At 57.5% G+C, this 16,824-nt stretch overlaps 1 protein-coding gene across 2 annotated transcripts in view; it reads left to right on the forward strand.

Moving 5' to 3' along the window:
* Positions 1-1,060: 1,060 nt before the first annotated feature.
* The window catches only part of LOC102462804 (tumor necrosis factor receptor superfamily member 16-like), a 46,400-nt gene continuing 30,636 nt past the window's right edge, over positions 1,061-16,824 (forward strand). For both annotated transcript variants that reach the window (XR_016348989.1, XM_075922981.2), the window contains exon 1: positions 1,061-1,356. Coding sequence is in view for 1 of the 2 variants with exons in the window: in XM_075922981.2 (XP_075779096.2) it covers positions 1,297-1,356 (60 nt within the window). In the remaining variant the exon portion in view is untranslated. The remainder of the gene's footprint in view (positions 1,357-16,824) is intronic.

Raw genomic sequence — 16,824 nt, forward strand, 5'->3', positions numbered from 1 at the left:
TGTAGTTGTGTGTCCCTGGAGGGGTGTGTGAGAGAGAGAGACAGGCAGACAGGGTTTGGGTGTAGTTGTGTGTCCCTGGAGGGGGGTGTGTGTGAGAGAGAGACAGGCAGACAGGGTTTGGGTGTAGTTGTGTGTCCCTGGAGGGGGGTGTGTGTGAGAGAGAGACAGGCAGACAGGGTTTGGGTGTAGTTGTGTGTCCCTGGAGGGGGGTGTGTGTGAGAGAGAGACAGGCAGACAGGGTTTGGGTGTAGTTGTGTGTCCCTGGAGGGGGGTGTGTGTGTGAGAGAGAGACAGGCAGACAGGGTTTGGGTGTAGTTGTGTGTCCCTGGAGGGGGGTGTGTGTGTGAGAGAGAGACAGGCAGACAGGGTTTGGGTGTAGTTGTGTGTCCCTGGAGGGGGGTGTGTGTGTGAGAGAGAGACAGGCAGACAGGGTTTGGGTGTAGTTGTGTGTCCCTGGAGGGGGGGTGTGAGAGACAGGCAGACAGGGTTTGGGTGTAGTTGTGTGTCCCTGGAGGGGGTGTGTGTGAGAGAGAGACAGGCAGACAGGGTTTGGGTGTAGTTGTGTGTCCCTGGAGGGGGTGTGTGTGAGAGAGACACAGGCAGACAGGGTTTGGGTGTAGTTGTGTGTCCCTGGAGGGGGGGTGTGTGAGAGAGACACAGGCAGACAGGGTTTGGGTGTAGTTGTGTGTCCCTGGAGGGGGGGTGTGTGTGAGACAGGCAGACAGGGTTTGGGTGTAGTTGTGTGTCCCTGGAGGGGTGTGTGAGAGAGAGACACAGGCAGACAGTTTAGGGACCCGCGTGTCACACTCCTCTCAGCCCCGGGGAGCCGGCCGTGGGGCAGAGCAGCCGGCCCCGGGGGGGGGGGGGGGGGTACCGGGCCGGGCGTTTCGGCTCCAGGCGTCGGGGCGCTCCCCGCGCCCGGAGTCCCGGCCCCTCCCGGCCCTCGGCCAGTCCCCGAGCCCCGCCCCGCCCCCGCCCCGCCCCCGCCCGGCCCGGCAGCCAATGGCAGGGCCGCCCCCCCGCCCCCCCCCCCCCGGCACTTTTACAAATGTAGGAGCTCGCGCTGCGCCCCCCCAGCCGGCCCGCTCGCGCCCTGCACAGGCCGGGACGAGGGGGGCTCGCAGCGCAGCGCTCTGCACCCCCTGGACCCCCCCCTCGGCTCCTTCCCTGGGGCCCGCGCGGCTGGGGAGGTCCCCGCCCGGACACACCCGCGGCTGGGGGGAGGGCGTTGGCCCCGCCGCCTGCAGCCGGACCCCGCGGCGAGACGTCTCTGCCCCGAGGCGGCGGGGAGGCGAGATGCCGCTGGCCCGGGCGCCCCTCTGCCTGCTGCTGCTCGGCCAGCTCTTCCCGGACGAGGTGAGCGCTCCCGGGACGGGCTGGGGGTTCGCCCCCGCTCCTGTGCACGCGCGCGCACTCGTGCACGGGAGTGGGGGTTGCTGTGCACACTCGTGCACGGGCGTGGGGGTTGCTGTGCACACTCGTGCACGGCAGTGGGGGGTGCTGTGCACACTCGTGCACGGGCGTGGGGGTGCTGTGCACACTCGTGCACGGGCGTGGGGGGTGCTGTGCACACTCGTGCACGGGCGTGGGGGTGCTGTGCACACTCGTGGGAGGGGACGGGGGTGGCCTTCCCTGTTGCTGCTATCCCCCCGCAAAGTTTCTCCTAACTCGGATCGGGGGGGGGTACATCGGTTTGCATGTTAAAGGGAGGTGAAGGGGGGGGGGTGAGGACACGACTGGGCGCAGCCCCTGAACGTTGCACGGAATTTTTGCACGGCGTAAAAAAAAAAGACTCGGGGCACTTCCGAGCTGAGCGGGGCCACTCGCCAGCCCCCTACCCCCGCCAAGCCTTTCTTGTGTGGAAGGCGCTAGAAGGGATCGTGCCTCGGCGATGACTTGTTAGGCTCGGTCTGACTCCGGTTTGAGTCCGCTTTCGGCTGTCATGCCCTTCCCTGCGAGCCTCCTCCGTCCCGCCCGGCAGGAGAGTCAAACGCCTGCTCGTTCACACGCAGGGCTCAGACACACGCCCCACCGACCTTTTGTCTGCCTCGGGGGCCCGTGTGTCTCGCTCGCTCCTTTTTTGGGGGACTGGACAACCGGCGGGATCCCGGCGCTGGCTCTGCCCCATTCGGAGTGAGATCCGAATCCAGTGTGTGTGTAAATGAGAGGGAAAAGCGACGCGAGTGCCTCATTCATTCTTTCCAGTAAATTTCATGTTCGGATTAATGTGTTCCACATTTTCCCGGTCTGGTATTAACATTTTTGTACAGCCAGGCTCTGTAATTATGCGGTCAGCTCATATGAAAGCTGCATTTATCCTCCTGTATCCTTAGGAGGTAATTAACTTGCAGGGCTTCGTTTCTCTATTCTTATTAGTTGTGACTCGGAGAGACTTTTCGTTTAGTTGAGGAGGGGTTATGGGGGGGGGGGGGCGCTGCGTCAAATAAAATAATGGCGCCGTTATAAAAAGCGGGGGTGGGGGGGGGGGACTTGCTTCCTGGAGGAGGGGCTGCGAAGAGGGGCTTGGATTTTATGTAGACCCTGCTTTGAAGAAGCCGCTGGGGCCTCGGGTCGTGTCTGTGTTCAGAGCAATGCTCACCCTGGTTGGGAAGGGCTGCTTTGTAAACTTTGGGGGAGCGCAGCGGGATCGCAGCTGCTCAGGCTGAGATTAAGGGGGGAGGAGTGTGTGTGTGTTGGGTCCTTGTTCGTTTCTTGGAAGATGTAAACACTGGGCCAGATTCATTAAGGATTCACTCGATGAATTTTTACCAACAAATAGTGAGAGATTTTTCATTAAATGTAGAAGGATCTATCCATCAGTCTATCCCCACACACCCCATCTGTCTGTCTGTCTATCCCCATACACCCCATCTGTCTGTCTATCCCCATACACCCCATCTGTCTGTCTATCCCCATGCACCCCGTCTGTCTTGTCTATCTAGCTATCTATCCCCATACACCCCATCTATCTATCCCCATGCACCCCATCTGTTTTGTCTGTCTAGCTATCTATCCCCATACACCCCGTCTGTCTATCCCCATACACCCCGTCTGTCTATCCCCACGCACCCCATCTGTTTTGTCTGTCTAGCTATCTATCCCCATACACCCCATCTGTCTTGTCTATCTAGCTATCTATCCCCATACACCCCGTCTATCTATCCCCATGCACCCCATCTGTTTTGTCTGTCTAGCTATCTATCCCCATATACCCCGTCTATCTATCCCCATACACCCCATCTGTCTGTCTGTCTATCTATCCCGATACACCCTGTCTGTCTTTCTGTCCATCTGTCTATCCCCATACACCCCGTCTGTCTTTCTATCTGTCTATCTATCCCGAAACACTCTGTCTGTCTATCTAGCCCCATGCACCCTGTCTGTCTCTCTGTCTAGCTCCATACACCCCGTCTGTCTGTCCTTCTGTCTATCTATTCCCATACACCCTGTCTATCTAGCTATTTATCTATCCCTCCACTTTCTTTTTTCTTTTTCTTCCTTCTGACCTGCATTATGCCCAGGGTACAGATGAGAGGATCATAGTGGTTCCATTGGCCTTAAAACCTGTGGGCCAAATTCTCTGCTGGTGTGAATGCTTCCTTGACTGGGGTGGCAGTTTGCCCATTGACACCAGCAGAGAGCTAGTGCCTGGGGCTAAAACTCCTATTAGAGGCAATGGAAAGACTCTCCCTCCCGAAGCTGTTAATGGGAATTTTGGCTCAGGTCCATACAAGCACCATACGACAAATAGGGCCCTACCAAAAGCACAGCTGATTTTGGTCAGTGTCATGGTCGTAGGATGTTTAAAATAATACGTTGCATGACTTTAGCTGCTTAAATGTGATATTTCATGGGGTGGTAATTGGAAAGGGTCCTATAAAGGAATTGTGGGGGAGGGGTCACTAGATTGGGGGGGGTATGGTTCTCCTGCTCTTATATCTGCACTGTTGCTGGCATTCTAGCTGTTTTTAAAGCTGGGCAGCTGGAGAGCAGCAGCAGCAGTGCAGAAGTAAGGGTGGCATGCCATGGTGTTGCCACTCTTACATCTGTGCAGCCGCCTGCAGAGCCAGGCTCTCCGCCAGTGGCTGCCCTCGGTCCACCCAATTTGGCAGGCAGCAGCGCAGAACGGTGACAACTGTCTTGGGGTGGTATTGCCACCTTTCCCTCTGCCCTGCTGCTGGTAGAATGCAGCCTTCAGAGCAAGGTGCCCGGTCAACAGCCACTGCTCTCTGGCCACCCAGTTCTCAAAGCAACACAGCGGTAAGGCTGGCAATACTGCGACCCCTTCTAAAATAGCCTTGTGGCCAGTGTTCCCTCATTTTTTTTTCCACCCATGTGTGGAATAAATTTTGTTCTGTGCACCAATGTGGGTGTGGATGTGCACCCCCATAGAAACACATTCTGCCAGCTGCTTCCAGCTGTGGGCACTCAGCTAATCAGTCCTCCTGGGTGGCTGCCGAAGCACTCGGCTTACAGGAAACGCTGCTTGTGACACCCCCAACCCGGCAAGTCCCTTTTCGGTCTAGGGTTGCCAGGCGTCCGGTTTTGAACCGGACAGTCCAGTATTTGAGCTTTCTGTCCGGGAAACAAATTAAGAAAATAGACATGAGAAAATAGCAATGTCCGGTATTGTCTAACTAAGATGGAATGTAGCTTGTGATGTCGTGTCAAGCGTGTCTGGTATTTTTGCGGAAACCATCTGGCAAACCTAGGGTCAGGGCCTCCAGTTCGAGAAATGCTGGTCTCCCCTATGAAATCTGTGTAAAAAATGCCCACAAAAGTTGTAATTTCATGAGGGAGGGGCAGATTTCACAGCTGGGGGTGCGATTTTCATGGCTGTGCATTTGGTAGGGCCCCACAGATGAGACACCAAGCATGTCCCGTGGGCCTTACGATTTAGGGCCCTGGTTTACAGTGGCGCTCTTGCGCCATTGGTCTCGGCTGAGTGCCCGCTGCTGGCTTGTCCCTGGGTCAACCCGGTTTGGTCCATGCAGGCCTCCAGCCCGGTGGGGTGACGTCCCAGGTTCTGCTAGTCGCAATCTGCCTAGGATCTGCTGGGCACCAAGGGATTCTCTTTAGAACCCCTCTCTGCGTGGGCTCCGTGTGGAGAGGTACAAAGGAGCCGGTTTTGTGGATGCAGGTGGGGTCAGGACTCACAGGGACTCAGAGAAAGCAAATGGGGTTAGAAGAGGTTTGTACTCGGCTGCCACACGCACACGCCCCTCTACAGGGACACACAACCACACACACACACCCTCTCTTTGTGGCTTCCATAGGCCTAGTGCACATCCCAGGCCACCTTCCTTCCACTCCGCCCCTTCTCCCCCATGAGAGTCCTGTGTGTCCCTCTCCCATTCCGTCTTCTCCTCCCACACCAGGGTGCCTCCAGCCAGGGGCTCTGTGTGCCTTCTTCCTCCATATCAGGGCTCCCCCCCCCCTCCCGCACTCTCCCTCGGGCCCAGTGGCGCGCAGAGCCCTATTGTGTTAGGTGCTGTACATACTGAGCGAGTGACAGGCCCCACGTCGCACTCCCATGTCATCCGGCTATCCCCACCCAGTCATCCGGCTAACCCCACCCGGCTATCCCCACCCAGTGGCCCCGGTAGCTGGACTCGGAGGTGAGCAGAGGGCTGGAAAATCTGGTGAGTGCCGAGTCCTGAGCTTTTCGGACACTTCAGCTCCGAGAACAAATGTGCCGACATCCCTGCAAAGTCCTCCCAGGCAGGCCGTGCACACGCACACTCGCCCACGCCGCACCGCCAAACAGCCGTGCGATGCACACGCACCCGTGCTGCTAGGTAGTGGGATACTGGGCCAGGGCTAGGGCGGGTACGAAGCAGCAGCACTCCGCGAACAGAGCTGGGCCGGTGGCCTGGACACACAGGCAGTATGTGTGTTTACACACGCGCAGAGCTCCGGGCAAAGAACCACGGAGGTTGTTTTCAGGCTCCCAAGGAAACCTCTTCTTTTGAGGGGCGCTAAGGATTTCCTGCCTGCGTGAGCTACTGACCCCTCCTCCCCTCTCCACACTTGTAAAAGCTTTGCCACCCCATATAAAGAGCAAATTTTCTTCTCCTTCTACGGCCTGTAATTTTTCTTTCGGCGGGGAAATGAAACTCGATCTGCGCGGCCTCCTGTGATTTGCCGGAGAGTCTGAGCCGATTTCCTACGGCAGAGGAGGGTGGTTTGCACAGCGCACACATGGGTGTGTGTGTATACACACACACGCGCACACCACAGCCCTGCACACCAATGTGTGCACACGCACAGAACCTGTAAAGTCTAGGACTCCTCGGTACAGCCTAAAATGGAACCAAGGCCGGTGCACACACAGCACCAGGCTCGCTGCGACCCGGAGTCCAGCATCATGGCTTGGCAAGCACCAGACTGTACAGGGGATGGCGTACGAGCCTAGATGAGGTCGCCTCCTGGTCTCTAAACGTTAGCGCCCTGACGCGGGCAGCATCATGTTCAAAGACGCTCCGCAAGCCCGGCCTTCGGGCGGAAAGTTGACAGGCCCGTGGATGTCACTGAGCTATGAATCAGGCCCCGTCCGTCGAACTGGGCTGGCGTGTCGAGGGGCTGGCGCGATTTCACGGCTGTAAATCCAAAAGAGGGAGGAGGGTTACTCGGGGGGGTGCAGTGACACTGCATATAGGTGGGAGTACGATGGGGCGAGCTTCAGGCAAAGTCTTTAGCGGTGCTGACTGCCAGTGAGCGCAGTTAAAACTTCCTGATGGATGGAGGCTTTTGTTAAGGGAGGGCAGAGCACTGTTAGCACGCCGGGTAGAACGGCTCCGTCTTTGACTTCTCTGCGGCTTGCCGCTTGGACCTGGGTGGCCACGTTCAAAGGAAGACGCGGGGGGAGGAGGCAGTGTGCCGTTTTGGACAGTCTGGCCTGGAACTCCCAAAGCCAGACCGGGTTAGGCGGGGTCCGAACACTTCATGCAGAGCCCTTCACACGATGGACGCTCCGTGCTCCCGGAATGCGGCCACCTCTGGGGGGCGAGGGGTAGAGCGAAAAGTACTTTAGCAGAGGGACCCTGTGCTCAGCGGGAAGGAGCCCTGCTTCTGTTACTATCCCGCCGAGCGCTGGAATGTCGCCCTCCCAGGCCATGACATGGGGTTCAATTCGAGGCCAGACAATGGTTGACTCTCTCTGTTTGTCCAGGCCTCAGGTATTGATCCTGGCTGGGGGCCCTTGACAGCTGCCAAAATATAATAATCGACCCCTGGTGGATGAGGTCTAGACCAATGGCCTCGAGGATGGGGCGGCGGGGAGCTAGTTAGACCTTCCGGGCCCGTTGGAAGGCAGGCTGGTTTTGTAGACTCCGGATTAGAAACACATTCTGCTCTAAATCTCTTACGTGAAACAGTCCCAGTCTGCCTTAAAATGGACGTTCTCTAGTCTAGAGGCGTAGCCCTTTCATTGGAGGGCTGTCGACGTGAATGTAGGCGCCCCGTCCACCTGTGAGGCCGGTGGAAAGTGCCGTGTGGATGGGGAAACTGAGGCACGGGGCATTGGAGCAGCCCGAGGCCATAGCAGGTGTTGGTGGCCAAGCTAGGAAGAGAAGCCAGGTGTTCTGACGTTAGCTGCCAGACAACACTGCCAGTAAAGAACATCCCACGAGTTGGCACGCCAGCTATTTCATTCTGCAGGCAGCATAGCTTAGTAGATGTGAGTGGTAACCTGGGCAGCAGTGATCATGAGATGGTCGATTTCAGGATCCTGGCGAAAGGAAGAAAGGAGCGCAGCAAAATACAGACCCAGGACTTCAGAAAAGCAGCCTTTGACTCCCTCAGAGAACTGATGGCCAGGGTCCCTTGGGATGCCAACACGAGGGGGGGACAGGGTCCAGGAGACCTGGCTGTATTTTAAAGAAGCCTTATGGAAGGCACAGAAAGAAACCATCCCAAAACGCAGTAAGAAAAGCAAATGTGGTAGGCGACCCGCTTGGCTTAGCGGTGAAATCCTTGGTGAGCTTAAACACTAAAAAGGAAGCTAGCTAGAAGTGGGAACTTGGGCAGATGACTAGGGAGGAGAATAACTATAGTGCACGAGCATGCAGGGGTGTAATCAGGAAGGAGAAAGCACCATTGGAATTGCAGCTAGCAAAGGATGTGAAGGATAAGAAAGATTTCTACCGGCATGTTAGCAATAAGAAGGTGATCAGAGAGGGTGTGGGGCCCTTACTGGATGAGGGAGGTAACCTAGTGACAGATGATGTGGGAAAAGCTGAAGTACTCAATGCTTTCTTTCCCTCTGTCTTTAGACCAGGTCAGTTTCCAGACTATGGCACTCGGTAGTGCAGTATGGGAAGGAGGTGGGCAGCCCATAATGGAGAAAGAACAGGTTAAGGACTATTTAGAAAAGTTAGACATACACATGGGTCTGGATTTAATGCATCCGAGGGTGCTGAGGGAGTTGACAGATGTCACTGTAGAGCCTTTGGCCATTATCTTTGAAAACTCATGGAGATAGGAGAGGTCTGGGATGATTGGAAAAAGGGAAGTGTAGTGCCCATCTTTGAAAAAGGGACAGAGGACAATCCAGGGAAGTACAGACCAGTCCTCGGTCCCTGGGGAAATCATGGAGGGGATCCTTAAGGAATCGATTTTAAAGGACTTGGAACAGAGGAAAGTGATCAGGAACAGTCAGCATGGATTCACGAAGGGCAAGTCATGCCTGACCAACCTGACTGCCTTCTATGGCTCTGTGGCCATGGGGAAGGTGGTGATATTCCAGACTTTGCCAAGCTTTTGATACTGTCTCCTACAGTGTTTTGCTGGTAAGTTAAGGGAGTGTGGATTGGATACATAGACTGTAAGGTGGATAGAAAGCTGGCTAGACTGTCGGGCTCAATGGGTAGTGATCAATGGCTTGATGTCAGGTTGGCGGTCGCTGTCAAGCGGAGTGCCCGAAGGTTCAGTTCTGGAGCTGGTTTTGTTCAACATCTTTATTAATGGCCTGGATGAGGGGATGGATTGCACCCTCAGTTTGCAGCTGACCCTAAGCTAAGGGGAGAGGTAGATACGCTAGAGGGCAGGGATCGGATCCAGAGTGACCTGGACAGATTAGAGAATTGGGCCAAAAGAAATCTGATGTGGTTCAACAAGGACAAGTGCAGAGTCCTGCACTTGACGGAAGAATCCCAAAGTGTTGTTACAGGCTGGGGACCGACTGGCTCAGCAGCAGTTCTGCAGAAAAGGACCTGGGAATGACAGTGGAGGAGAAGCTGGATCTGAGTCAACAGGGTGCCCTTGTAGCCAAGAAGGCTAAGGCATATTGGGCTGCATTAGGAGGAGCATTGCCAGCAGATCTAGAGAAGTGAGTATTCCCCTTTATTCGGCACTGGGGAGGCCAATTCTGGTCCCCCACTAGAGCAAGGATGTGGACGCATTGGAGAGGGTCCAGCGGAGGGCAACGAAGATGATGGGAGGGGGGCGGGCTGGAGCATGTGACCTCGAGGAGAGACTGAGGGATTTGGGCTTGTTTAATCTGCAGAAGAGACGAGTGAGGGGGGATTTGAGAGCCGCCCTCAGTGGTGGGAGATGGCGGAACAAGGAGCAATGGTCTCAAGTTGCCGTGGGGGAGGTCTAGGTTGGATATTAGGAAAATCTATTTCCCTAGGAGTGTGGGGAAGCCCTGGGATGGGTTCCCTAGGGAGGGGGTGGAATCTCCCAAGCCTAGAGGTTTTGAAGTCTCCACTTGACAAAGCCCTGGCTGGGATGATGGAGTTGGGCTTGGTCCAGGCTGGACTCAGTGACGTGAGGGCTCTTCCAGCCCTGGGATTTGATGATTCTATAACAAGCTGTTTATTACAGTGGTGGCTAGCAGCTGTCCCAAACTGCTGTAGCTACTGGACAGCACTGTCTCTCAACAGCCAGCCTCCCCACCCCCCACTTGGAGAGTCCCCTCCCATAGCCGTTTCCCTCCGCAGACCCACAGCTCTCCGAAATCCCACTTCTTGTCCACAGCAGGCCCTTGGCTCCCAGTTCCCCACTGCTGCTCCCACCCCGGGGTAGTAACAGCGGGAGGTTTGGGGAAAACAAAAAGTCTGGCCTGTCCCAAGGAATAATTTGCCCATTATCGGCTCATTCACACTAGTGAGGTGTGAATGCTAAAAGGGAACAATGCCCTTAATGTGCAAAGAGGGTTTCCTTTCAGGTTCTGGGCTGTTAGCCAATACCTGTTTAGCACAGTTCACCAATGTTCCCTCTAATTTTTCCCATCCATGTGCAGAATAAATTTTGTTAAATGCACCCGGCACATGCAAACGTGCACCACCAGTATAAACACCCACAGTGGGTGCTCTGCTAATCAGTTGGTTGGCACCTGAATCTCTCCTGGGCAGCTTACAGGGAACTCTGGTATACACCATGGTGAGAGGTATCAGGATAGCAGACATTACTTCTCTCGTACCTGAAAGCTTCCCCACAGTTCTGTTCCCCCAGGTCAGGTATCCACAGCACTTTGCAAAAATCAAGGCTGATAATAGGAACTCTGGCAAAATCTGTGAATGTTCCGGCCTGGTACAAGTTAGGGCCGTGAAAGGTTAATTGGTAAGCATCGCCATAAATGGGTAACGCTCACTGATTCGGATTAACCGGTGGGGGCTGGAGCAGCTATCCTCTGGAGCAGCCCATGACCACAGGGAGCAGGGGCCCACCGCAGTCAGGGCCTGCGAGCCTTGAATCAGCGGCAGCCGGAGACCCTATGGCTACGTCTAGACTGAAGGTTTCTTTCGGAAGACGCTTTTTCAGAAGAGATCTTCCGAAAGAGAGCATCCACACTGCCAAAGCACAGTGAAAAAGCGATCTGCTTTTTTGAAAGAGAGCATCCGCACTGAATAGACGCGCTCTCACATTTCAGCTGTGATCACTACGGGTGGAGTGGCCGCCAGGGCACCTGTGTTTTTTCCTCTTTCCTCTTCTTCCGAAAGAACTCCCTCTTCCCCGTCCACACACGCCGTTTTCCAAAAGAGCTCTTTAGCAAAAAGGCTTTTTCTTCGTAGAATGAGGATTGCCAATGCCGGAAAAACCCCTCTGTGCTTTCGATTTTTCTTTCGGAAGAACACGATTGCAGTGTGGATGTAAGCGAAGTTTTTTTTGGAAAAACAGCTGTGTTTCCGACAAAACTCTGTAGAAGTCCCCTGCCTGGATCCCTCTCAGCCAGTTAACCCTAACGTTTAACTGGTCCACTGATTAACTGGGATTTTACATCCCTGGTACAAGCTGCTTCCTGGAGGAAAGCCTGCGTGTTTGCTCTTTGTATCCTACAGCTTTGTCTTTAGACAGTCAGTGTGGCTAAGTTCAGTTTGCTTGGTCTCTTGAACAGTTTTAAAATATAATTGTGCGAGTGTCCCAATGTCTGTGACACCTTTGAGTCGGTAAGAGCCAGGCAAGACTGTTACTGGATTGAGACATAGTGTAACCTGGGTCACTGACACTTAGACCACTTACAGCGTGAGCTAAGAACAAGGGAACTGTACAGCCTAGGGTGGGAGCCGGGTGGCTTTTAGCTCAAGCGGGAGAGGCTCCTACACTAAGCTCCAGAGATCCCCGGTTCAAATCCGCCTGGTGGCGGTTACGATAGCAAAGCTGGGTTCTGTCCCTGGCTCTGCCACTGTTGTGCTTTTTGACCCTGGGCAAGTCACTTTGCCTTCCGTTCACTGGTTTGTTTATTTAGTCTGGAAGCTCCGCCTTGCGTGGTATGGGCACTATGAGCTCAGAGGCCTCGAAGCTCCGCCTTACGAATAAACAAGAAACATGTGCTGGGTATTGATGGTCTCCCAGCTTTGTTACTCTTCAAGCCCCAGCATTAGTCATGCTTATGCATCAAAAACGAGAGCAGAGCTGGCGTCCGTGCCAGTGGCTGCGAGTTGTCTGCTCTCCCCCCGCTGTCCTGTTCGGTTGGGTGCAGGTTTTAATTTTGTCCTTGTCGCTACAGTTCTCACGGCTTGGGAAGGGGGGAGGGAGCATGAAAATCAAGCCAGCAGAGCTACGTAGGGTAGGGGTGTGAAAAAACACCCCCCTGCCCTGTTCACCAGAGCTATGTTGACCTCAGCCCCCGCCCAGACGTGGGGCCGGAAGACGGCTTCTTCCATCAGCGTCGCTCACTTCCTACTCCCGCGGAGATCCCCTTCGGCTGTGCCTACACTGCAGGGCAATGCCAGCCGGGCGAGAACTGCACAGCCACTCGGGGTGTTAATCGATGCTTAAAATGCTGAACGTTAGAAATGTTAACCAGCTACATGCGGTGGGACGCGGGCAGGGGGTTTCCGAACCGCGCCCGGAGACCAGCTGTACCCGCACGTGCTCCGTACGATACGTTTCCTCACCCGCACGTCCCGCCCCGACACCAAATGCCGGGACCCTCCAAGACGTGTTGAGGGTGAGGAACCCCGAGGGGCCAGTGTCTTCCACACTAATCCCACAGGACATCCGTTGGCGGCTCGGTTCACCCCTATCCCAGAGGCCTGCCCCTTCTGCGGCGTGAACCAGGCGTGTGTGTATCTAGAACGCGCCAGGTTGTAGCCCCCACTCCGGCTCCTCCAGACCCTGCTGAGGTTCTGGCTGCGTTTTTCCCTGCACCTTTTCATTCGTGTACACCCCACCCGTGGCCCCACACAGTCGCGGGGCCTCCTCGTCAGCCGCCTCCTGGCCCTGGCGAGCGCCGCGATATCCCGCACCAGGAGGAGGATGCTGGACGGGGGGATTTTCTGCGACTGGGGGGCCGATTTCTGTTCCTCCCCGGTCTCGCGCGTCCGGGCAGAGCTCCTCTGGACCATGTCCACTGGCTCCCGGGACAGCTCCAAAGGGCAGTGGGCGCTGTTCGGGGTTCTCTGCTCGGTGTCCCTGTCCGGTTTCCTCGTTTTTAACCTTTGACCCTCACGCCCCGGCCCTGTTTTTCATCATTTGTCCCCCGGAATCAGTTGAGCCTTGGGTCCAGTCGTCCCTCCCGCAAGGCTGGGGGAAGGGCTTTTAGAAGTTTTCAAATTGCGTGTGGCTGCATCAAGCCACGGGCAGGGTGCTGCTCAGGCAGGGCTGGGCTTGCCACGCTGGGCCACAGGCGTGGGCTGCTCTGGTTGAGCTGAGTCAGGCTGGGCTTGCCATGGTGGGCCACAGGCGTGGGCTGCTCTGGTTGAGCTGAGTCAGGCTGGGCTTGCCACGCTGGGCCACAGGCGTGGGCTGCTCTGGTTGAGCTGAGTCAGGCTGGGCTTGCCACGCTGGGCCACGGGCGTGGGCCGCGGGCGTGGGCCACGGGCGTGGGCCGCTCTGGCTGAGCTGGGCCAGGCTGGGCTGGCCAGGCTGGGCAAGCCACACTGGGCCACGGGCGTGGGCCGCCCTGGCTGAGCTGGGCCAGGCTGGGCAAGCCACACTGGGCCACGGGCGTGGGCCGCCCTGGCTGAGCTGGGCCAGGCTGGGCTGGCCAGGCTGGGCAAGCCACACTGGGCCACGGGCGTGGGCCGCTCTGGCTGGGCAAGCCACGGTGGGCCACGGGCGTGGGCCGCTCTGGCTGGGCAAGCCACGGGCGTGGGCCGCTCTGGCTGAGCTGGGCCAGGCTGGGCGTGCCACAGGGGCCGCTCTGGCTGGGCAAGCCACGGGCGTGGGCCAGGCTGCCATTTAACCAGTTACCCAGTAAGCATGCTGGTAAGGCTCCTGCTTACCGGGTGGCCAGTTAACCCTTTATGTCCCTAACAGCGCTGCAGCTGCTGACCCCGTCATGTAGACACTACCGGGGTATAAGTGCTGTGGCCAGGGGCTTGTATTTTCTCCTCCTCTCCTGGCAGCGGCCGGGTATGGGGAAGGGCGGGACGGAGAGCTCATGAGACAGAGCACTCGGACAGGCCGCGGAGGAGGAGTGGGGGCTGTGAAGGGAACACCCGGTGGGTTGGGTGTGCAGTGTGCCGGGGGGCGTGACGTGAGGGGAACAGCCTATCTAACAGGTTGGGCAGGATTGACGGGTGGGTGGGGGAGCTCCGGTTCAATGAGACTGGGGGCGGGGGGGAGGCTCTGTATGGGTCACGCCTGTCACCAGCACAGTGTCAATAGCTGGGGGTGCTGGCCTGAGCAGCGGCGGGGCAAGGCACCAGCAGGGGAACAGCCAAGTCCCAAGCTGGGTGTGACTGGCAGAGGGAGGCGGGCGCCAGGTCCGAAGAGCAAGTGCGGGAGAGATTCTGCTGGGCTCCCTCCCTTGGCCTTGTCGAACCCGTCGTGTTACACGGGGGAGCTTCCCCCTCCACGTGCTGGCCACTCGCGCCTCATTGGGGCCTGCTAAGGAAGGAAGCCAGGTGGAAGGGTGGGGCCCACGCAGGGAGATGAGCACTCATGGGGACAGTGCGATGCACAACGTGTGCACGGAGAGCAGGCGCGTGCGGCGCGCCCGTGTGCACGGAGAGCAGGCGCGTGCGGCGCGCCCGTGTGCACGGAGAGCAGGCGCGTGCGGCGCGCCCGTGTGCACGGAGAGCCGGCGCGTGCGGCGCGCCCGTGTGCACGGAGAGCAGGCGCGTGCGGCGCGCCCGTGTGCACGGAGAGCAGGCGCGTGCGGCGCGCCCGTGTGCACGGAGAGCAGGCGCGTGCGGCGCGCCCGTGTGCACGGAGAGCAGGCGCGTGCGGCGCGCCCGTGTGCACGGAGAGCAGGCGCGTGCGGCGCGCCCGTGTGCACGGAGAGCAGGCGCGTGCGGCGCGCCCGTGTGCACGGAGAGCAGGCGCGTGCGGCGCGCCCGTGTGCACGGAGAGCAGGCGCGTGCGGCGCGCCCGTGTGCACGGAGAGCAGGCGCGTGCGGCGCGCCCGTGTGCACGGAGAGCAGGCGCGTGCGGCGCGCCCGTGTGCACGGAGAGCAGGCGCGTGCGGCGCGCCCGTGTGCACGGAGAGCAGGCGCGTGCGGCACGCCCGTGTGCACGGAGAGCAGGCGCGTGCGGTGCGTCTGTGTGCACGGAGAGCAGACGCGTGCGGTGCGTCTGTGTGCACGGAGAGCAGGCGCGTGCGGCGCGCCCGTGTGCACGGAGAGCAGGCGCGTGCGGCGCGTCCGTGTGCATGGAGAGCAGGAATGCTCGGGGCATGTGCCTGCACAATCAGGAATGGTTGGCACGAGTGTGCACGTGGAGCTCGGGAACCCTAGTGACAATTTTCACAATTACTTTCCAGGCCATTTTCCACTTGCTAAATATTCTCCCCTCCTCCGCCCTCCCCGAGTGTTGGCCCTTTGTTTTTTCCCGCTCCCCAAAGTCTTGCACGTTGGAATGAGAGCGCTGAGCCGTGTGCAGACCAAAGCTAGTTTTCCCAGCTGATGCCAACCCGCTCAGCTGCAATGGTGCTGCATGTGCGACGGGCCGCTGGATTTCGAAAGGCTGAGTCACCGCCCTCGTGCGAGATGTGTCTGCTCGGAAGCGGGGCTGGGGAGCAGAGCGGCGGGAGCACCACAGGAATTTCACAGCCTGGTTCCTCCAGATCCGGACCGTTGTGCCCTTAAACGCAAGATGAGGGAAATCTCCCATGTGCCTCTTTGCAGCGTTCCTAGGGAACAGCCCCGAGACTAGCTCCCTCTGCACCCCCTTCTCCTCTCCCTTAGGCCTGCATTCGCATGCAAGTGTAACTGGGCATGCGTGACCAGCTTGAATTCAGTGGGATCTGGCCCCCACTGAACTTTTAACAGGGCCACAAGGAGGTTGGGGAGGTGGCCAACTCATCCCCCCCTTAAAAAAAAAAAAAACTCAAACCCAACTAAAAGTGGAAAAATACTGAGCAGAGGCCTAGAAGGGGGAGGTGGCCAAGCAAACCAACCCTGCACTCCCTTCCCCCCCCCCCCCACACACACACCATACGCAGCTTTTGCTCCCCACGGCCAGCATTGTGACCTAATGCAGTGTCGCATCCCCGCCCCCCAGTTTTGGCCGAGCCACCCCTCTGTTGTGATGAAAGGTCAGCTGGGCCAAACCTGAGTGTTAGACGCCTGCCAGGGACAGTCTAGAACAGGGCTACTCCACTTTGGAAGCACATGCCGAGGACCACAATTTAAGTGTGGTTACGTGAACATGCAAATATATGCAAATAGCTTATTTCACACGGACAGGCATGAATACAAAGATTAAGGCAAGACTACAACACACGCAGGCCCCGTTGAAGTCAATTCTGCTGATATTAGCAACATTCGATAGTTACCTACTTTCCACCCGTATGGCAGCACTTTTAATGAGCAATGACAGCCCGGGAACGTAACCGCTAAAACACGCATCCACGGGAGACCCTTCTGTGGACTCGCCATTATGGGATCGTGTTCCCAGTCGAGGCCACATAAGAACATGAGAACGGCCGTACTGGGTCAGACCAAAGGTCCTTCTAGCCCAGTATCCTGTCTGCCAACAGTGGCCAGCACCAGGTGCCCCGGAGAGGATGGATCGAAGACAATGATCAAGCGATTTGTCTCCTGCCATCCCATGTGTTGAGCCCACGTGAACCCAGACTGCACCGTGGGTGGCAAACAGGCTGCATGTTGAATAGCCCCGGTCTAGATGGGGCTGGGTCCTGCTGTGAGGTCAGGGTCCTGGACTTGCTGACCTCTCGGTGCCTTCCGGTTCTAGGATTCTGTGAGCGGCACTAGCCCTTTGCACCCGGTTGTCTCTGTTTGGAAGCCCTCTGGGTTAGCCCCGCGACATGTGCGGAGATTGGAGTCTTGGGCAGTATCCCGAGTCTGCCTAAGACATGCTCCAGCTCTGGGGGTGGAGTCGATGTTTGGTGTCCCCAGGCCCCTGCCACCCACCCCTCATCCTGGTCAGATGCTTCTAAGTGCACAACCCTGAACCAGCCCACTTTGCTGCTCT

The sequence above is a fragment of the Pelodiscus sinensis genome, chromosome 2, assembly GCF_052426305.1.
Source record: "Pelodiscus sinensis isolate ZL-2025 chromosome 2, ASM5242630v1, whole genome shotgun sequence".
In the NCBI taxonomy this organism is placed as follows: domain Eukaryota; kingdom Metazoa; phylum Chordata; order Testudines; family Trionychidae; genus Pelodiscus; species Pelodiscus sinensis.